We start from the raw sequence: 22632 nt of genomic DNA, 5'->3' as shown, positions 1-22632 counted from the left end.
GTGTGTGTGTGTGTGTGTGTGTGCATGTGTGTGTGTGTGTGTGTGTGTGTGTGTGCGCGTGTGTGTCTACTGGGCGAAGCAGGTGGCTGATGTGCCCTCACATGCCCGCCGTGCCAGGCAGCGTCTCAGAATAGAGACACACCCCGCTCCGCTCCGCTCCGTGCGCTCCGCTCACCCAGGATCTTGCTGATGGAGGAGTTGTGCATGTCGGGGAAGGCCTGCAGGATCCTCCTGCGCTCGTCCTTGGCCCAGACCATGAAGGCGTTCATGGGTCTCTTGATGTGACCAGAGGAGGGAGGGGGCCGGGCCTCGGCGTAGCTCCCCGGCCCGGAGGCTGACAGGGCACCTAAAGGGGAGGGAGGGAGGGAGAGAGAGAGAGAGTCAGAGGACCACACAGCCAAACCAGGGTTGGGCTCAGTACTCATTAAAATGGAATATATTAGTCATTTCCCCTTACTCATTTCAAAATTAAATGCTACAACTTGCTTATTCCCTCGTGGGAGCAGTTATTCATTACACTACCAACCCCCCCTTTCTCCTTAATGGTACTTGACCAATTCCCCCTGCTATCCCGGTCGTTGCTCCACGCCCTCCGCCGATCTGGGGAGAGCCGTAGACTAGCACATGCTTCCTTCAATACATGTGCAGTCGACAGCCGCTTATTTTCACCTGACAGCGAGGAGTTTCACTGGCAGCGCGTGGGAGGATCACGCTATTCCCCCCAGTTCCCCCCACCAAATAGGCACTAGTGCAGTAGCCAGGACACGTACCCTAAACCCTGCAGACACGGCCTTATTGTGCCTGTATGGAGGTGACACCTAGTCTGGTAAACCAGCCCTTCACGTGAACTCACATTTCATTTGGTTCTGCGTGACAGTCTGGCCCTCAAGCCTGGGAGGGTGTTTAGCAGAAGCTGCAGAGCGGAAGAGCCAATCAGCGACTGCGCTGTGATTGACAGCGCAAGTTGGCCAATCAGGAACGCCACTAGCACTGCACTAACCAAACAATAATGGCCGCCTCCTTGCCTGATCGTCTCGAGGAGTCATGTCAGCGTTTGTTTAGTTTAAACAGCCATAAAGTGCAGTTATTGCAGAAATAGACTCAATAACAACAATTAAACAAGTACAGGAGTATCGCCGCAACCGCAGAGTTTCTCGGCAGAAAACATGTTTTTGCCATTCTCCCGAGTGGATTTGGGTTTGACTGGATCCGACGCTGATTGGCTGAAGGAGTTGTCTGTCAAGGCAACTACGCCCGCCCATGCTCCCGCCCCTGCTAAGGACTGGGTGAAGAGTTGGGGCCAGACCGTCACGCAGTCGCAGAACCAAATGAAATGTGAGTTCACATGAAGGGCTGGTTTACCAGGCTAGGTGACACGGGCCATGGACCTGACACGGCCATGGACCTGACACGGGTCATGGACCTGACACGGGCCATGGACCTGACACGGCCATGGACCTGACACGGCCATGGACCTGACACGGCCATGGACCTGACACGGGCCATGGACCTGACACGGGTCATGGACCTGACACGGGTCATGGACCTGACACGGGCCATGGACCTGACACGGCCATGGACCTGACACGGGTCATGGACCTGACACGGGCCATGGACCTGACACGGCCATGGACCTGACACGGGTCATGGACCTGACACGGGTCATGGACCTGACACGGGCCATGGACCTGACACGGCCATGGACCTGACACGGGTCATGGACCTGACACGGGCCATGGACCTGACACGGCCATGGACCTGACACGGGTCATGGACCTGACACGGGCCATGGACCTGACACGGCCATGGACCTGACACGGGCCATGGACCTGACACGGGCCATGGACCTGACACGGCCATGGACCTGACACGGCCATGGACCTGACACGGGTCATGGACCTGAAACGGGTCATGGACCTGACACGGCCATGGACCTGACACGGCCATGGACCTGACACGGGTCATGGACCTGACACGGCCATGGACCTGACACGGGCCATGGACCTGACACGGCCATGGACCTGACACGGGTCAAGGACCTGACACGGCCATGGACCTGACACGGGTCATGGACCTGACACGGGTCATGGACCTGACACGGCCATGGACCTGACACGGGTCATGGACCTGACACGGGTCATGGACCTGACACGGGTCATGGACCTGACACGGGTCAAGGACCTGACACGGCCATGGACCTGACACGGGTCATGGACCTGACACGGGTCATGGACCTGACACGGCCATGGACCTGACACGGGTCATGGACCTGACACGGGCCATGAACCTGACACGGGCCATGGACCTGACACGGCCATGGACCTGACACGGGCCATGGACCTGACACGGGTCATGGACCTGACACGGCCATGGACCTGCGACCCAGGTCATGTTGGTACTAGGCAGACATTACACTACTCCTTATAAAACTTTTCTGTTCTACCCCTATACAGTAGAATTACACACAATTGCATTGCAAGCATTGATGTCTAAAATCAAAGCAGAATACGTCCAAAAGACAACTAACTATAATATACAGTAAGAGAACTAACTATAATATAATAATAATCACTGATATTGAAATAGTTTGATACACTGCTCATTACGGAGCATTAACCACCTAACACTGAAAACAAGGGCTATCGCTCCTTTGGTTTACTTTGCTTCATTTTGAGCGGGCAGCGGCGGGGACGCCTACCCTCCGAGTCACTGCTGAGGTGGTCCTCGGTGGAGCGCAGGATGGGTCCGTTCTCGCTGTGGGCCATCCTGTCACAGCGAGGAGGCTCTTTGTACTCCTGCATTCCAAAGAGAGACATGAAAGATAACATGAAAGAGACGACGTGTCCACTCGACACTCGCACACGGTCCGACACAAAAGGGATGATTTGAATTGGGCCGCAGTAAAAAAGGTGCTCAGAGGTGCGAGGGGCGTGTTCAGGGCGCACGCCAGTGTTCCACCAGCGCTATTTAAGGTGAAGAAACCACATGCCTGCCCTATCAGCTGGCTGGTTAAATGCAGAGCTGTAAATGCAAAGAAAGGAAATTGTAAGGGCAGCAGAGGAGGAAGAATGGTGTTTATTGTCTGGGGGAGGGGAGGAGAGGTGACAGAGAACAGGCAGAGATGGGAATGGAATTTGCAAAACTATCACACCATCGACGCACTATCGTCCATTCCCCAGCCATAAAGCGGCATTATCCTCATACAGGCCCAACAGCTAAACAGGCCGGTCAACAGTCTGCGTGTGTTCATTATCCCCATACAGGCCCAACAGCTAAACAGGCCGGTCAACAGTCTGTGTGTGTTCATTATCCCCATACAGGCCCAACAGCTAAACAGGCCGGTCAACAGTCTGCATGTGTTCATTATCCCCATACAGGCCCAACAGCTAAACAGGCCGGTCAACAGTCTGCATGTGTTCATTATCCCCATACAGGCCCAACAGCTAAACAGGCCGGTCAACAGTCTGCGTGTGTTCATTATCCCCATACAGACCCAACAGCTAAACAGGCCGGTCAACAGTCTGCGTGTGTTCATCATTATCCTCATACAGGCCCAACAGCTAAACAGGCCGGTCAACAGTCTGTGTGTGTTCATTATCCCCATACAGGCCCAACAGCTAAACAGGCCGGTCAACAGTCTGCGTGTGTTCATTATCCCCATACAGGCCCATCAGCTAAACAGGCCGGTCAACAGTCTGCGTGTGTTCATTGTCCCCATACAGGCCCAACAGCTAAACAGGCCGGTCAACAGTCTGCGTGTGTTCATTATCCTCATACAGGCCCAACAGCTAAACAGGCTGGTCAACAGTCTGCGTGTGTTCATTATCCTCATACAGGCCCAACAGCTAAACAGGCCGGTCAACAGTCTGCGTGTGTTCATTATCCTCATACAGGCCCAACAGCTAAACAGGCCGGTCAACAGTCTGTGTGTGTTCATTATCCCCATACAGGCCCAACAGCTAAACAGGCCGGTCAACAGTCTGCTTGTGTTCATTATCCTTATACAGGCCCAACAGCTAAACAGGCCGGTCAACAGTCTGCGTGTGTTCATCATTATCCTCATACAGGCTAAACAGGCCGGTCAACAGTCTGCGTGTGTTCATTATCCCCATACAGGCCCAACAGCTAAACAGGCCGGTCAACAGTCTGCGTGTGTTCATTATCCCCATACAGGCCCAACAGCTAAACAGGCCGGTCAACAGTCTGCGTGTGATTGAACATGTGCAGCGCGTGGGTGAAGCTGATAATTGCAGTGGAGGTTAGATGGAGCAGGATAACGGAGGAGAGGAGGAGGAGGAGAGCGGGCGGCCCTGTACAGTATTACTGTGTGGACAAAGAGAGAGGGCAGGTGGCTCCGTCAATGCCACACTGAGACCTTTGTATGTGTGTATTTGTATTGTCAGGCTGCAACAGCTGTTGCTCTAGACTCTAGAGGCCACGGCCAACAACACCAAAGCAGCAGCCGCCTGCAAGAATGAAATGCCAAGAGCAGGGAAAAAAGAAAAAGAAATTAAGAATACGATTTTACGATTTCTAAAGGAATGAGAGAGAGAGAGAGAGAGAGAGAGAGAGAGAGAGAGAGAGAGAGAGAGAGAGAGAGAGAGAGAGAGAGAGTGCTTTTATAGTTCAGGAATGAAAAAGGGCACTTGGAAATGTTTTGATAGCAGTTAAGCAAAAAACACAAACTGAACTTGCAGCTACTGTAGGCGGCTGAAACTTTCCATTTCATTCTACATTGGACTAATAGTTTTTTAAAAAGTGCAAAAAAACATACCTAACTGGGAAACATTGGTTACTTTTTCCATTTTAGAATATTACTGTATTGGTCGAAACTACAATAATACCACTTGTAATACAATTTCGTCTGTTCCCATATTAAATATGTATGCCAATAACATTATTTGTCATAAGATATGAGAAATGCTGAATAACCAGTCCCTTTTCATTGGTTAATGATAGAAAAAAAACAAGTTATTGTTACAAGTTACATGATTATTTAAGCATAATCATCACTAAATATCACTTTTACGATTTGCTTCAAGTGTATGAGTGTGTGTGTGTGTGTGTGTGTGTGTGTGTGTGTGTGTGTGTGTGTGTGTGTGTGTGTGTATGTATGTGTGTGTGCGTGCATGCGTGCGTGCGTGTGTGTGTGTTGTATGTACAGCTGAGACATTCTTTAGTGGGTTACAGTCTCAGTAAAAGCACGGCTCCATGTAACTCTAAGCCATTTAACACGTCTCCAGTGGAAAGCTGTTTCTGTTAATGCGTGCGGTTTGAAGTGAAACCCAAAGCTCTTGAGTCGTTGTGTTTAAGATCAGTTGCGAGATGAAGACGAATTCAGGAAAGAGCGCGAGGAAACAAAGTGCGATCATATCTACAACAGAGCGGCGAGACTGGCAGCAGCATCGTAGCGTAGCCCGTTCTGGAGTCACGCTCAGTGATGAGACTGGCAGCAGCATCGTAGCGTAGCCCGTTCTGGAGTCACGCTCAGTGATGAGACTAGCAGCAGCATCGTAGCTCGTTCTGGAGTCACGCTCAGTGATGAGACTGGCAGCAGCATCGTAGCTCGTTCTGGAGTCACGCTCAGTGATGAGACTGGCAGCAGCATCATAGCTCGTTCTGGAGTCACGCTCAGTGATGAGACTGGCAGTAGCATCGTAGCTCGTTCTGGAGTCACGCTCAGTGATGACACTGGCAGTAGCATCGTAGCTCGTTCTGGAGTCACGCTCGGTGATGAGACTGGCAGTAGCATCGTAGCTCGTTCTGGAGTCACGCTCAGTGATGACACTGGCAGTAGCATCATAGCTCGTTCTGGAGTCACGCTCAGTGATGAGACTGGCAGTAGCATCGTAGCTCGTTCTGGAGTCACGCTCAGTGATGACACTGGCAGTAGCATCATAGCTCGTTCTGGAGTCACGCTCAGTGATGAGACTGGCAGTAGCATCGTAGCTCGTTCTGGAGTCACGCTCAGTGATGACACTGGCAGCAGCATCGTAGCTCGTTCTGGAGTCACGCTCAGTGATGAGACTGGCAGTAGCATCGTAGCGTAGCCCGTTCTGGAGTCACGCTCAGTGATGAGACTGGCAGTAGCATCGTAGCGTAGCCCGTTCTGGAGCTCGGTGAAGCGGCACTTGTTGTGGCGCGAGACAGTTGTGGTCACGGTGGCGTTTGCAAAAGCATTCTCTCCGACTCCAGGGAATCTACCACTGCGCTACCCAGACGCCCAGCAATGACTGTTTTGCCAGGCAGCTTGCTGCTAGCCTACATCTGGCTCTGTCTGACGGTCAGACAGCTGACTCACAACAACCCTGACTCACAACCCTGAGGACTAATGACGTCATCAGTGGCCGGCACGGCACCAAGCTGCCTGGCAATATTTTTGCCAGGCAGCCAGATGATGGATGACATCAACAGTGATGTCATCAGTAACACACATGCTGCTTGCTATGTAGCGAATTTGCACTTGTTATCATAGTTTGACTGTTTATCTATCTGTTTGTAATAGATAGTCATGAGAATTCTGGACAAAATCACGTGTGATAATAAAAATAATCTGATATTTGATCCAGATCTAGAGGTGTCCACAGTTTAGGACATGGGCTCCTCACCATCTTTGGGGCGATGTGAATCTCTCTCTCCCTCTCTCGCCCGCCGGCCCCGTGGCTCCTCAGAAGCTGCTGGGCGTCGTGGATGGCCTGGGTGACCACGTCGCCGTCTCCTAGAAAACCTGGAGATGGACACACAGGTCCAGGAGGAGAGAAGAAGGACAAGGGGCTTTTTTAAATGGGATTTTAGTGAGAGCAGTCCAGATCCTCTGCCCGGAGCCACCGTCGGCGTAGTGTGGTTGTTGGCCCTATGCTCCACTTAGGAGCCTACAGGGAATAGGAAGAGAAGAATCCAGGTCCTCCTTAAAGGGCGCTTGAAATAAGAGAGTGACAATGACGACAATGACAATGACAAGAATGGCAATGACAAGAATGGCAACGACAATGACATTTATTACACGGCTGTCCTTGAGGTAACGGTGACAAAGGAAGGGATGTTTAGCTGTGCTCTCGCTTGGATGTTCAAAGTCTGTTTAATGAGAAAGACCAATTCAAAACAAACACATTCAGGAACATCAGCCGGGTGTTCGTGATCACATAGGAAGCACGAAATAGCTCAACCACGAAAGTTCAACTTTTGTCGCTAGTGTCGCTAGTTAGAGAGAGAGCAAGAGGTTCACAGGTGCAAGGATTACTTTGTGTTGTTGGCAAGTTTGACAATGTGCAAGCACAGAGGATGATGTTCATGAAAGTGAAAATAGACAAGAAACAAAAAGAGACCGAAAGTTAGCGATTGCTCATTGCTCCTGTTCACTCTTGAAGAAGGGGATGAGGAGTATCTTCACATTGACATAAGTTCAACATGGAGCTCCCACAGTAGACTAGTGAGGTAGAGAAGAGAGGAGAGGAGGTAGAAGAAGACAAAGAAGAACGAGAATAAAATGAAAGATAGGTGAACAACAAGACGATGATGACAATGAAGGTGAAGAAAAGAGATCATGATGGGTAGGTAGGTAGTGCTGTGCAGCGGTCCATCCCCTGCTTACCAACACGAGGGTCGCAGGTCCTGTGTTACCTCCAGCTTTGTCGGACGTCCATACAGGCACAATTGGCCGTGTCTGCGGGTGAAGTCGGATTTAGGGTATGTGTCGTTAGGGTTGTTGCACTAGTGCTAGTCGGTTGGGGCGCCTGTTCGGGGGGAGGGGAACTGGGGGGAATAGCGTGATCCTCACACGTGCTACGTCCCGCCGGTGAAACTCCTCGCTGTGAGCGGCTGGCGACTGCACATGTATCGGAGGAAGCGTGTGCTAGTGCTAGTCTACGGTTCTCTGGGGGAATGAATAAAAACTAGGGCTGTCAAACGATTAATTTTCTTAATCGTGATTAATCGTGCGATTAATTATAATTAATCGCGATTAATCGCATCTTTGTATCGCATGTTTAAAATGCTATATTTTGCATTGCAAAGCATTTTTAATTAGATATTAATCATTATTACCAGTGTGTCGTGATTGGGAATCAAATGAATGCAAAGAAATGTACTTTGTGATCTTGAATTTTAGATTTATTTTCAATTCAATAGAAGTGCAATGTAGACAGGAGGTCACAAAATGTCTACAAAATGCATCTTGAATAGAAAATAAATGCACAATAATTGTAAACACTCCAGAACGCTCCAGAACCGATACTTCCGGCGGCGGCGCTGTGGAGCAGTCAAAACCCAAAATGACACAGCCGAAGAAGGCTGTATCTGAGCTAAAAACTTTGGCACTTCCATGTGAATAATGGCTCGGTATTGGAAACTGTGTATTGATAACATGTATATCGCGTGAAGCCATTGGAGCCGACCTCCCAGTGGTTAGAGGACCGGCGCATCCGAGACTCTGAAGGAAGAATGAGTGACGAGTCCCGCGCTAACTAGCTGGCTGCTAGCTGGCCGCTAGCCACTTTTAGGTGATCGCTCGCCTCAAACTCGATACTTCGGTGATATTTTAATTCCGTTTTACACAAGGCGCAAACTACGGCTCTCGACTTATCCACTGTGCCATTTGGGAAGTAAAACGAGCCATTTAAAAGCGTATTGCTGTCGTTCTCGCCTGCACAAACAGGAGACAGGAAACCAAACTGCTTGACTACAAGTACGGGTGCGCGAAGGGACAAAATAGCGGCATGCGATTAACGCGATTAAAACAAAATAACGCGTTATGATCGGCGCGCGTCGCTGACAGCCCTAATAAAAACTTTATCAAAAAAAAGAAAAGATAAAGATGATGAGAAAAAACAGGGAGAAGAAGAAGATGATATTAAAGAACAAGAACCACAGAAGATGTGATGAATAAGGAAAATAAGAAGAGCGAAGAGAAGATGATGGTGGTGAAGAGGAAACAGAAGAAATGGAGGAAGGCTTCTTGTCACTCTCCCTCACCTACAGTACATCATTAGTTTCATATTCTGCCATGTGGAAATTACAGAAAGTGAAAGAATGAAATAATCCATATTCTCTTGGACAATTAGGCCTTTTCACTTCCCACCCAATTCACCCATTTTGTGTCTAAAAGGCAGGAAGTAACATGTGCAAGCAAAACCTTAACGAGGCACTGGATCACCTGAATGGATTAGAAGTTGGAAACCCTCATTAATGTTTTGCTTGCACCTGTGTTACAGATCAGAGATAGAGAGTAGCAAAACTAGTACAGCCAAACCACCCCCGCTTTTAACACTAAAACCTTGCATTTCAGTTCCCTTTGATTCACTTGTATTGGAGGAAATGTTTGGTTGCAACCATTCTTGTGGTGGGGGGGGGTGTGTTGGGGGGAAGAGCCATTTCATTTAATGGACACTTGTATTGCATTGAACAAAGGCTGTTAGTGGCCAATGTGAATATTTTCGGTATATGTTTTCTCTGTGCCGTTATATGCCGTATTGCACTATCTCCATGACATCTAACTACAACAAGGACCACAGGCCACCAATGGAAATAAGTCCTGTGACTTTGTTGTGTTATCATTGATGTTCTTTTCAATTGTTTTTTCTTCTTCTTTTAATTGTGCATGCACATTGGTGTTGCAACCACGGAACTGTCATTTTAAAGTAAACCGTCAAAACAAATCGACTAAACCAAAAAAAGGTGGGAGCAGCAGTGCAACTCACTGAGTGCGGACCGTTGCGGGCTGTGGGACATCTCTCTCTGGAGGTCTCTGGGTCTGTAGGCCGCCTGCAGCGCCAGCGCTCCCAGCTCCATGCTCTGCGGGCTGGGCGTTTTCCCCAGCTCCAGCCCCTTGGGCTTGGAGGTCAGGTTCAAGGGCTGACTGGCTTCCTGAACACACAGCAAAGTGAGTAGATGAGCAGGGGCGGGGCTTAGAGTGACATGCACATGTAAACAAACGCACACAAAGGGCCGAGGAGGGTGTGTATATTCCAGTTATGCACGGCGGATTTGGCGTGTCTGAGCGCATCTGTCACACCTTTGTAGTGTTTCGACTCTTTTGTCTTGGTATTCATCTTATCCTCTCTCTCCCTTTGTGTATTTAAGCTGTTAGTCTACCTCGGCTTGAGAACCGACAGTGCAAATAGATTATGAGTGAGAGCGCGCATGCTACGTCCACACACACACACACAGGCCAGCAGACGTGCGCACACACAAACGTGCGTATGTAACACTCATAAACCCTTTGTACAGAGGGTGTGGTGTATCAGAAAAGTCTTTCAGTGTCACAGATACCAGAAAAGTTCATTGTCTGTTTGATCCAGAGCCCAGAGCGCTTCACTTTCTTTCAAAGTCTGCCCAACCGCACGCAATTGTGCCGCTTTAATACAAGTTATTTTGCCAACAAGTCCCTCTGTATGTATTTAATCATAGATAATGAGTTATGTGTCGTGCATCGCTTGGGTTGTGTTTCTACTTTGTAGCTGGCATTTTGGTATGAATTTTGCTTTGTCCAGAAATGCAGTAAATAAGCATGCACCATTAAAATAAAATAAAATAAAAGATTCTGCACCTCACTCATTTCTAAACCCCGATTATGGCCCTGGTAACCACCATGCAAGAGGTCTTAGAATACATGCATGGTATTATTAAAATGACAGTGGTTTGGGTTTGGGGGCCCCCACTGTAAGGTGTCACTGTCTTAGGGGCCCAAAATGCTGCGCTGATATCATTCACTGTCCCCTAAGACAGTGATTCCCAACCAGGGGTACATGTACCCCTAGGGGTACTTCAGCAGCTTGCAGGGGGTACTTGGAAAGATTGGAGATTACAATGTATTTCCAAAATGATAAAAACTGATTACTTTTTCCAATTGAAAACTGTCAGAATTGTATTAAAGATGAGTCATTAAAATTATTTTAATAATGAGATGTGTTAGAGAGGTCATCTAAAAGTTGAATATAAGTTGAATATAACAAATTTAGGAGAATTATCGACATGCATGAGTGAGGGGTACTATTGGCATGGTAAAACAGCTCAAGGGGTACATAACACAAAAAAGGTTGGGAACCACTGCCCTAAGACATTAGCAGCTGCAAGCAATGCTTGCAGTTTGGGTATATAATCTCTACAGTATAATGGAGATTTATGCAGTAGAACGTTGGGAGAGGATACAATGCCAAACCCCATGCAATGTATCAAAGATGCATGCACAAGCATTGTAAAACCTGGACAAAGCAGAAGAGAGGCTACAGTGTTGCGTATAGTGGATGTGTCCCGTGTGAACGTGGAGAGATGCTGTGGTGACACTGTAACGTTACCTGTCGGAAGGCGCTGCTCCTCTTGGGGGTGTGAGGGTTCGGCAGCAGCTGCATGGGATAGTGCTCCGCTGTGTGACAGTGGAGAAAAGAAAGACGTGAAACGGTCACTCTCTGACATACATTTGAATAGGGCTGGGATACGCCTGAAATCATATTACGATAATCATGAGGGTCTTTTTCCGATACCGATCATGTTAAATAATCATGTTACATAAGTGATGTGCATCAATCTCATTGATAAAAAGGTGCTTGTTACCATCAGTTTACATAGCAGAATTGCATGTCATGATATTCCCAAATCACCAAAGGGCTACTTTAGCACTGACTGATGGAATGCAGCTCGTTGAGACGTATTCATAGTCTCTCAAGACACACCTGTTGGCTCCTCCCATAATTTACCAAAGCTGCCGCCTACCCATCTGTTCTGTGCAGCTCTCAAAGTAGGTAAAAAAAAAAAAAAAAAAAAAAAAAAAGACTGGATATCCGCTCATTTCCCCCAGTCACCTGCCTCAGTTATGTTTTGTGATTGGTCGAATACCATCGAACTTCCTTACGGTTTTTTACTTCGGAAGATGACCACATTTTCGGTCTCTGTCCAAATTTTAATGGGCCGATGTACAGACAGAAAATGAAAAAGACAAATGGGATCACAGCCTGCTAACCTGGGTATTTAGATTGACACAACTTACATAAGCCCTTTTCCCACATGCGCTTTGTACCGCAAAATGACCGGAACGTGGTCTAATGCCTGCATGTGGGAAAGGCGCCGTGCCGGGATAAGCGCGACCCCGTCGTCGCGGAGATTTCACCACTTTCGAGCTGGTCAGAAGAGCGGTATGCGCTTTAGCGGATACTAGTGAGAAACGGGTGCAGTCATTTTCCGCGACACTCTCATGGGCGAGGTGTACACACGTTGCTTAATGTTCCAGCGGGCATAATCTAATCATTCGCGCACATTAAAGCAAACTGGCGAAATGATCTTGTGATAATAAGAGCAGTAGCCTATGTCAGCTTCATATGTGGGTGTGCTGATTTTCCCCTCTCCTCTCTGCTCGCTCTCTGGCCACAGTCCGTCCTCCTCCTTCAGTCACAGCCCGACAGGGACTAAGCAAATGCACGAAGCGAAATGTGAAAGTATTTTGCTTACGTTGCCGACAGCGAAGGCAAGCCCGCACACATCAAACGAAGCCAGTCTGTAAAAATTGCTTCAACGCGACGCAGGTGAACGGATAAACAAGCAAACTTATTTCACCTTTCGGAGTTTTGCCGACATGTCACTCCCCACCCGCTCTGCAGTGCCGCCCCGCCCCCCCCCCCCTACTACATACAGGCAAATTCGCTGATAGATTCTCACATGCGCGAGCCGAAGTGTGAAGGGAAATGTCCGATATTGACTTACAGGTAATTTTCCGGTACGCATGTGGGAAAACGGCTATTGTGTACTTTCATTTCCAAAGCCTGGACTAAAAAACAACAACAACAATCACGCTGCTTTGACACAATGTGAAGTGCAGCAGGTGACTATGATGTTTCATGGTGTCTATAAGAGAAGTCATGGCTGCATGCTAAGAAAATGAAAATGCTTTACCAAAGAGAAACATCATTTTATAAACGTGATTTCTCACTGTAAAGTCAGCACAGGTTAATAAAAAAAATCTATATAATTAAGAGGAGACATCTCCAAATCTCTGGTTCTAGCTGACCTCTTCCACGCAACCCTTTCTAGTCAATCTGTTTCTTGAAAAAATAAAAAAATAAAAAATCGCATTCATCCCTGAAAACATTTTAAAACACGCACGCACGCGCGCGCACACACACACACACACACACACACACACACACACACACACACACACACACACACAATATATGAAGAAAGGAAATGAATGGCCATCCTTAAATTCTGCCTACAGTGTTTTAAAGATTGGCCTTGGTGTCTTTTAGTTTGAAAAGATGGAGAACAGAAGGTCGCCCCTGAGCGCAGCTTTTAAGGCGGTGAAAGCGAGATTGCACAAAGCTGTGTCTTTCTATAGCTGTGTGCCCTCTATAGCCTGAAAAGTGTGTGTGCGCGATGGAGAGAGGCACTGTTCTATCTAGCTTATTGTTCACCTGAAGCCTACATTCCTGTCTCATTGATGTCGCCTTTCCATTTTCCATGATAAAATAGACCTTGAGTTGAAGTGCATGAAACTGCTTCTCTAAACAGAAACATTCGACGGACTCTTAGAACTGTGTCGAGGAGGATGCAGCATCGTTCTCCACATGAGGTTTCTGGCACAGGAACCAGAGGTTTTGGGATGAAGTCTATTGTAGGAAGCCGCTGTCTTCCCGTGAGCTAAACAATTAGGTGAAGTCAAGAGGATGATCAGTGGCAACATCCGATCAAAACGGCCCAATCAAAAGCTCCCGTTCATCCCTGTCCCAGTGAGCTTTCTGGCAAACGGCTGGTATACATGTAGTATCTTTTCCTGAGTTCAGGACAGGTGTCATGCTGCGGCCTCGACAATAAGCTTAAGGATATCGATGAATATATATATATATATATATATATATGAAGTATATAGCAGTCACTGTACATTTTTTGCTTATGTCCAACAAAGTATTCTTGCCTTGATCGCCTTGATTTTGTGTAACGTTCTTTCTCCTTTTTTTCTCTCTATATGTGTGTACGGTACTTGTGTACTCTGTGTGTACTTGAGAGCAAAGCTAACCGGAGCCCAATTCCTTGTATGTGTTTGCATACTTGGCCAATAAAGCTGATTCTGATTCCGATGAAAGAACTGACAAATGCCTAATGTCCCCGCGCAGAGTCACCTGTGAACGTTAGCACAGGTTAGCACGTAACCTGTGAACGTTAGCACAGGTTAGCACGTAACGTGTGAACGTTAGCACAGGTTAGCACGTAACCTGTGAACGTTAGCACAGGTTAGCACGTAACCTGTGAACGTTAGCACAGGTTAGCACGTAACCTGTGAACGTTAGCACAGGTTAGCACGTAACCTGTGGACGTTAGCACAGAACGACGCCATGACTGACGGACCAGAAACACCTGGAAACAAAATAACAAAACTGTAGTAACTTAAATTGAGTTGAGGTGAAGGTAAATGACTGTGCATGATTTGGAATGTGACACAAGCGAACCTAGGGTGTGGTTTTCAACTTCATCAATACATTGTTAGAAATGACACACCACCGTTTCCGTTGAAATAAACGTTTTTCTAGGTGTCGTCGGGGCTGAACTCAGCCCAGGTGTCTGCCTGGTAGGTCGAAAAAGGGGGAAGTGACGTATTGCGTTTCACATTTGCGTTTTGTTTGGAATCTCATTGGCTGGGCTGGGCGGAGACTGACCTGGCTTGCAGGGGATTGGCTGCAGCGGCAGGGTCATCTGGGGGTCAGAGCTGACCGAGAGGGCCTGAGTGTTGTGGTGGAAAGCCGGTATCATCACATAGGGCATGTTAACCTGCTGGGAACAAGGCATGACAAACCCAACTTACAGAGCGTCTTTACAACAGCAACAAGGGAATGCAGTCACAACCTTTTTGTCTGAAACACACATGTCTGACCTGAATTGAGAACGTGGCGAAGTGAAAATCATGTTCCAGTAATTGTGTATAACCCTGGTCATTTCCTGGTGAATGGCTGGTCTCAAATAAAACGTTTTAGAGTTTGGGCAAATATAAACAGAAAATACTTTACGGCTGCTTTTCCCCAACATGGTATCTAGTAGGGATGTCGTCCCACAATATATCGCGATATCAAAACGTGACAATATGTATCATTGAGATGAAATCTCATATCGCGAGAAACATGGTGGCGCTGATCTGCATCTGATTGCATGCTCGCTCTCCTTTTCATTGCTTTGTTTGAACAGACGAGGGACGTTACAGACACGGAGGATGAGAATGGTGAAATGACTCAAATTAGCGTGGAGGATGCCCCCTCAACTTACAAATCGATCGCAAAAAAAATATTGTTAAAATATCGTATCGTATCGTTAACCCAATATCGTGTATCGTATCGTATCGTGAACCGAGTGTATCGTGACACCCCTAGTAGTATCTAGTAATAATCGCCATAAAGTAATGTTTGATTTTCAAAGACAGAATAGCAATGTTCTACTACACACATCGGTGTCAACAAATCAATTTGATTGGTCAAACTACAGTAGGTGTGCTTTTTTGAATTGTTTGCTTAGCTTTCTCCTCATTTTATTCTTATTAAGTTAGATTAGGTACACTACTTGAAAGGAAACCGTTCAGACGTGCATTAGGAACCGTTGTATGAAGCGATAATAAACTTGGATAACGTGTACTCATACCTACTGCATCACTGTCGTGCCAATAATGACCATACTGACACACAAATCAGGATGTCATAAGAATGACCACAACACTGCCTGATGCTTCACAAGTCTTCTCTTCTCTTCTCTTCTCTCATCTCATCTCATCTCCACAAGTCTTAAGCTTCTGGCATACTCTTCGCGCACGCGCTGGAGGCGGGGCTCCGAGGAGGGCGCACGCACTCTGCGCAGGCCAAAACAGAACATACTCAGTGCTCAGCTAGCTCCTCCAGGCAGTCTGAATGAAATTGAATGTAACGTTCCCAATTCTATGTATTAAATTCTAAAAAACGACCCTCAACATTTGGGAAGGCTAAGCCACACAACTAGTTCGCTATAATCGAACATCATGCTTCAAAGGTGACTTTACGACGGTGAGGACTCAATCACAGCAGATATCCGCTGATAGCCTACCACGGAGATCTCACAGGCACAGGCAGCAAAACCCGACGCGCTGATAGAAAAATCTCCATGGACGCGCCGCGCTGCGCTCAGGCCTCACCCCCCGACACGCCCCATGCGATGACGTCATAATCGCCGCGCGCCCTATGCGCTTGGCTGGGCGCGAAGAGTATGCCGGAAGCTTTATTCTTGGCTGTCCCCCTGCTGAGACTGACCTGGATCTGCTGCTGTAGAACGTTGATCTTGTGCTGCTGCTGGATCAGCTGCTGCTGCTGCTTGGCGATCTGAGACACACACACATGAGGCGTATGATTGGTCACTCTCACGCACACATCAGGCATATGATTGGTCACTCATGCACACATGAGGCATATGATTGGTCACTCTCACGCACACATCAGGCATATGATTGGTCACTCTCATGCACACATGAGGCATATGATTGGTCACTCATGCACACATCAGGCATATGATTGGTCACTCACGCACACATGAGGCATATGATTGGTCACTCTCACGCACACATCAGGCATATGATTGGTCACTCATGCACACATGAGGCATATGATTGGTCACTCATGCACACATCAGGCATATGATTGGTCACTCTCACGCACACATGAGGCATATGATTGGTCACTCATGCACACATGAGGCATATGATTGGTCACTCATGCACACATCAGGCATATGATTGGTCACTCACGCACACATCAGGCATATGATTGGTCACTCTCACGCACACATCAGGCATATGATTGGTCACTCATGCACACATCAGGCATATGATTGGTCACTCTCACGCACACATCAGGCATATGATTGGTCACTCACGCACACATGAGGCATATGATTGGTCACTCTCACGCACACATGAGGCATATGATTGGTCACTCTCACGCACACATCAGGCATATGATTGGTCACTCACGCACACATCAGGCATATGATTGGTCACTCACCCACACATCAGGCATATGATTGGTCACTCACGCACACATCAGGCATATGATTGGTCACTCTCACCCACACATCAGGCATATGATTGGTCACTCTCACGCACACATCAGGCATATGATTGGTCACTCATGCACACATCAGGCATATGATTGGTCACTCTCACGCACACATCAGGCATATGATTGGTCACTCTCACCCACACATCAGGCATATGATTGGTCACTCTCACGCACACATCAGGCATATGATTGGTCACTCACGCACACATCAGGCATATGATTGGTCACTCTCACCCACACATCAGGCATATGATTGGTCACTCTCACGCACACATCAGGCATATGATTGGTCACTCACGCACACATCAGGCATATGATTGGTCACTCATGCACACATGAGGCATATGATTGGTCACTCATGCACACATGAGGCATATGATTGGTCACTCTCACGCACACATCAGGCATATGATTGGCAAAGGACAAAAGTTCAACAGTACAAACTTGAACCTCTCTCTCCACGGTGGTAGGAAAGTGCTTTTACCTCTACATTACCCAAGCGGCCCAACTCGAACATTATCGACGTCGTATTTGTCTGTAAATCTGCCACTAGGGGGAGAGTTTCATTTGTTTCCAATGCAAATCAATGTGTTTTAAAGAATTTAATTTCCAGTCAAGATTCAAGATTCAAGATTCAAGATTTTTATTGTCACTCCCTAGTACAAGTATCACGTGTGAAATTCTTGTGCTGTAGACTCCGTTACAACATAGTCAGGATCTGTTGAGCACATATGTCGAGCTGTGGCCACGGTTCATCCTGTGCTGTTCATTAGTTGTATTTGGAAAATCCAACTAGGGTCTTATAATAATCTTATATTTTTATCATCATAATTGGGTGCAAAGATCAAGCATAAACCCTGAGAAATCTATTTGGAAGCTACATCTAAAAAAAACACCGTGGAGAACATAAAGCGACTATAATATCATCTTGACTGTCTTTTGTTTACTGTTAAGCGTCTTTGGGTTCTGAAAAGCGCTATATAAAATAAATGAATTATTATTATTATTATTATCAGTCATTGGTACATTTTCTGCCCATGAATGTCATATTATATTCAGATCAACAGGTTTAGATGGTTTTGGTGGCAGATGATATTAGACCACCCTGAGTGTTGTTACCTGTTCCTGCTGCTGTCGAGCCAGCTCCATCTGCTGCTGCTGCTTCTCCAGGAGCAGGGCGGCCATGTTCCTCTGCTCAGAATGGGCTCCCAGCAGCTGCTCCCTCAGACCGCTCAGCTGGTTGATCATCAGCAACAACTGGAGCTCCTTCTCTGCCAGAGACTCTGGGGTTCCTGGTGGGGAGAGAGGAGGAGGGGGAGGAGGCGGGTGGCGGCGGCCGGCCACCAACACAATGGGTACATGATTAGAAGAAAGCCCCCCCAAAGAGTGGAATAGTCACACAATCAGTTGCAAAAAATACGGTCAGATTGCTCTGAAATGTGCTCGAGCAGTTACAGTTACATGACATATAGGAAAGACAGGCAGATAGCTGCAGAACATGATGAAAATAGAAATGAGAACTGACTATAAGGAGCGTGAAGGTGTCGGAAAGGGAAGGCAGCGTCTGGAAGCTGACCTTTCAGTTGTCCAGCCCCCATCACGCTTTTATCCAGAAGTTTCTCCCTCCAGTCGGCGTTCAGCAGCTTCTCAATGGTGGGCATGACTGTGAACAGGACACAACAGGTACTCAGCACAAAGCGTAATGCAACTGCACTAGATGGTGCAAACAAAAAATACCTTCTGTCAAATATAATCCGTCTGACACCAAACTACTTCTCGAGCTTCCCCCATGTGCCTCCCTAATGGCATTGATTGGAGAAGACATCTGAGGTGCAGAAGGGCAGCGGTTGTTTGTCTGAGAGGAGAGTTTGAGTGAATCAATATTTGGACAGAGTACAAATCCAAGGTCAGGTAGCGAGCGAGCGGGTTGAGGATTTGAAGAGTAAGACTCTTCGACAAAAGACGTGAAGAGAGAGGTCCCCGGGATGTTCAAGGCGAGGAGGAGTGCAGGCCGCTGAAAGACTGCAGGGCAGGGAGAGTCTCGGGAGTGGCTGAGGAGAGCGAGTGTGAAGAAGCATTGAGCAAAACCCAACAAGAATGCACCTTGAGACGATCCCCCCCGAGAACCATTCAGGAGCCAAGAAAGCAGGTTCACTTTGCCAGACAAACCGTCACGTCTATCGATCTCTGCTGCTTTGTGTCATGCTGAATAGCTGCAGAACGCACTGCACTTAGGCACATGAAGATATGGACTTGTCCAAGTTGCTGCGGGTGAGAAATTTGTATGAATGTGTGTGTGTGTGTGTGTGTGCGTGTGTGCGTGTGTGTGCGTGTGTGTGTGTGTGTGTGTGCGTGCATGTGTGTGCATGAGAGGAAGGTAGAGGCAGAGACAGAGAGCGTGCCATAAAGGGAAATAATACAGAGGCACAGAAACACGGGGAGTAGAGGTGCAATATAAACAGCTTACTGACAGTTAATCAGAATAGGATATTGGATAAAGAACAGTGCTGTAGATTAGGCCTAATAAAACAGAATGGCATTATTTTATGCAACAGGTGCATGAACTTTACATATTGCAGCATTTGAGGATTTATCACATCAGGAGGCTATTTTCCAGTTTCATATTGTCAGTCGATCACTAGCACAGCATCATTTAGTGATCCGAGTATGAATAAGAGCTGGATGAGTAGTGGAACAGTGCTGATCCTGATACTACACATACTATGAGCATGACTTAGTCCTGACTGAGACAGTCCTGATACTACACATACTATGAGCATGACTTAGTCCTGACTGAGACAGTCCTGATACTACACATACTATGAGCATGACTTAGTCCTGACTGAGACAGTCCTGATACTACACATACTATGAGCATGACTTAGTCCTGACTGAGACAGGCCTGATACTACACATACTATGAGCATGACTTAGTCCTGACTGAGACAGGCCTGATACTACACATACTATGAGCATGACTTAGTCCTGACTGAGACAGGCCTGATACTACACATACTATGAGCATGACTTAGTCCTGACTGAGACAGGCCTGATACTACACATACTATGAGCATGACTTAGTCCTGACTGAGACAGGCCTTCTGCTTGTACCTTCGCTGAAGTGGGACTGTCCCTGTGGGTGTTCGTGGGCCCTGGCCTCCTTCAGTCCCATGGGGCTTTGCCTGTGAGGCAGGTCCTTACCTGGAGAGCCCTCCTACAGGACAGAGAGAATGATCAATAACACAAATCTTACATCTGACCAAGCCTATTCACCTTATGTAGCCATGCCCATTTGACCCGGTTGTGTGGCCGTATCAAAACTTCCGGCTAAAAATAATAATTAAATTAAATTAAAAATGGCTGCGTTGCTCCAATATCATCTAATAATTAACTAACACTAATAATTTAGCCAATTGTATGTAACATACCAAATAAAAGCAAACGGCAATGTCTAAGAATGCAACGCCATGTAACTGGCTCGTTAATTCTCGCATTCCAGGGAATTACGTTAACTTCTGCGGGTCTTATAGACGTAAGTGGCTCGCGCTGCCTTGGAGGAGAGACAACTATCTGAAGCTTTCTTTGTTGGAGTCCAGGTATGTTTTACAAGAAAGTGCTCGTCATTGTCGACGATAACGTTATCTGACCTGGCTAACAGTGGATACTCGCTTGCTTGCTGTGTACCGAGCTCAAAGTAGTAGGCTACGTTCTTTATTTTACCCCTTCACTTTCCGCTCCAAAAACAACTCTCTTATTTTGCGCAGTGACCGCCGGAAGTGTTAAAAGGACCCGGAAGAATTTGGCCCACTGTAAGGTCTGAACATAAGGTGAATAAGGCCACAATGACACTTAAAGGGGAAAAAAGTATTAAAGTATAAAAAAGTAAATGTAAATGTACACTGAAGCAGCTGCTGCTGGAAATATCACAATATGACGTCAAGTCATCTTGGGCCAATCAGGAATAAGACACCACCAAACAACAACATGGAACCAAGAATGAAAGTGACATTGAATATAAAGATAAAATATAAATATAACATAAAATATAACATAAAATAAGTTTGAACAGCGTTATTTCTTCTGGTGGACGTTTGTCTTTGAAGCGTTGAAGCAGTGTTTTTTTTAGACTTTACAGCAACAACATTTTTTCCCCTGACATTTCCCTGATCTATAAGCGCTAGTGGCATTCTTACCGAAGGGGAGCACGAGAGCGGCGGGGTCAGTTGACGGGCCTCCACTGGCTGATTTCCTGACCAATCGTGTGAAGGAGATGTTTTAAGCGGCTCGCCGCTGGTGATGACTCGGCCACACTCCTCCTGTTCCATTTTGACACCGACACCCGACATGCTGACATCTCCGCCGGGGTGGAGACGCAGCGCTGGAGGGCTGGGCTCAACCATTCTGGACAGGACAAGAGAAGAAGAAGAGGCAAATTTAAAAAAACAAGCGCATATAGATGATATTTTGGTGAACTACTTCGGTTTTGGTGGCACATGATATTAGGGCTCATGGAGAAGTCAATCTGATTTATGTGAGTGGCTCATGCATCCGTGTGCATGTTCCTCTACACTACAGGATGAAACAGCTTTTGGTCAAGTTGGGTCAGGTAACCAAAACCAACCCTAACCAAACAGTACTGAGGGTGAAAACATTCTAGTTCAGAGGTTGTCAAAGCGGGGTCCCGGGGGGGCCCACCCACCCAGGGGTGTTTGAGCGGTTTCAGGCCCCCTTGACCACACCCATCTTCAGACTCGGCCTTCATTGTGATCTCAGCTACACACATGGAAAGTTTTGTGACTGCATCTTGCATGGTTTTGATGTTATCGCATTTGCCAGACAGACAGGCAGACAGACAGACAGACAGACAGGCAGACAGACAGACAGACAGACAGGCAGGCAGACAGACAGACAGACAGACAGACAGGCAGACAGGCAGACAGACAGACAGACAGACAGACAGACATCAAACTGTGTAGGATCCCTACTAAGGAAGAACTAAAAGAACGACTAACGGAGTGGTTCTCAACTTGTGGTCCGGGTACCACTGGTGGTACATGGGGCTCCCTCCCTCTCACATGGTGGTCATTTCTGAGGTGGTACTTGGTGTAAAAAGGTTGAGAACCACTGGACTAACCTATCCAGCGACTGCGTGCACGCCTGCATGCACTTTCCCTGTTCAGTGGATAATCAGGCTCATTTATATGTGTCATGTGGTCATTTGCATTGACCATTTATGGTTGGATTGGGGGCGGATCCACATGTGGAATGTCCCAGTTGGACTGGGATTGATAACAGGGGAATGGTTTCGGCACTTGTCCCCCAGAATGTGTCACTAAGCTAAGGGTCAGAATTGACTTAAATTATTGACTTAAGTTGTCTTGTTTACTTTATAACCGTTTTTTTTTTACATTACTAGTTTTGTGTGGACTTTGCAAGATGACAATAGATTGTGAAACACAGATTGGATTGAATAGACAGTCACTGGACAAGTTAGTCATAGTTTAGTACACACACACGCGCACACACACACGCACGCACGCACGCACACACACACACACACACACACACACACACACACACA

At 47.2% G+C, this 22632-nt stretch overlaps 1 protein-coding gene across 8 annotated transcripts in view; it reads right to left on the bottom strand.

Moving 5' to 3' along the window:
• sox13 (SRY-box transcription factor 13) overlaps positions 1-22632 on the bottom strand; it is a 58739-nt gene that overhangs the window by 8126 nt on the left and 27981 nt on the right. For 3 of the 8 annotated variants that reach the window (XM_083660927.1, XM_083660928.1, XM_083660922.1), the window contains exons 2-12: positions 21245-21452; positions 20163-20265; positions 18577-18714; positions 18171-18343; positions 16248-16316; positions 14640-14754; positions 11292-11359; positions 9696-9861; positions 6609-6727; positions 2660-2795; positions 176-346 (exon numbers count right to left, since the gene is read on the bottom strand). In XM_083660927.1, coding sequence (XP_083517053.1) covers positions 176-346; positions 2660-2795; positions 6609-6727; positions 9696-9861; positions 11292-11359; positions 14640-14754; positions 16248-16316; positions 18171-18343; positions 18577-18714; positions 20163-20265; positions 21245-21451 — 1465 coding nt within the window. In that variant the 5' untranslated portion in view covers position 21452. The remainder of the gene's footprint in view (positions 1-175; positions 347-2659; positions 2796-6608; positions 6728-9695; positions 9862-11291; positions 11360-14639; positions 14755-16247; positions 16317-18170; positions 18344-18576; positions 18715-20162; positions 20266-21244; positions 21453-22632) is intronic. The other 5 variants (XM_083660924.1, XM_083660923.1, XM_083660925.1 and 2 more) reach the window with 5 other exon arrangements.

This window comes from Poromitra crassiceps, assembly GCF_964638095.1.
Source record: "Poromitra crassiceps genome assembly, chromosome: 25".
In the NCBI taxonomy this organism is placed as follows: domain Eukaryota; kingdom Metazoa; phylum Chordata; class Actinopteri; order Beryciformes; family Melamphaidae; genus Poromitra; species Poromitra crassiceps.
The sequence above is the reverse complement of the archived record's forward strand: the minus strand, read 5'-3'. Positions and strand labels throughout refer to the sequence as shown.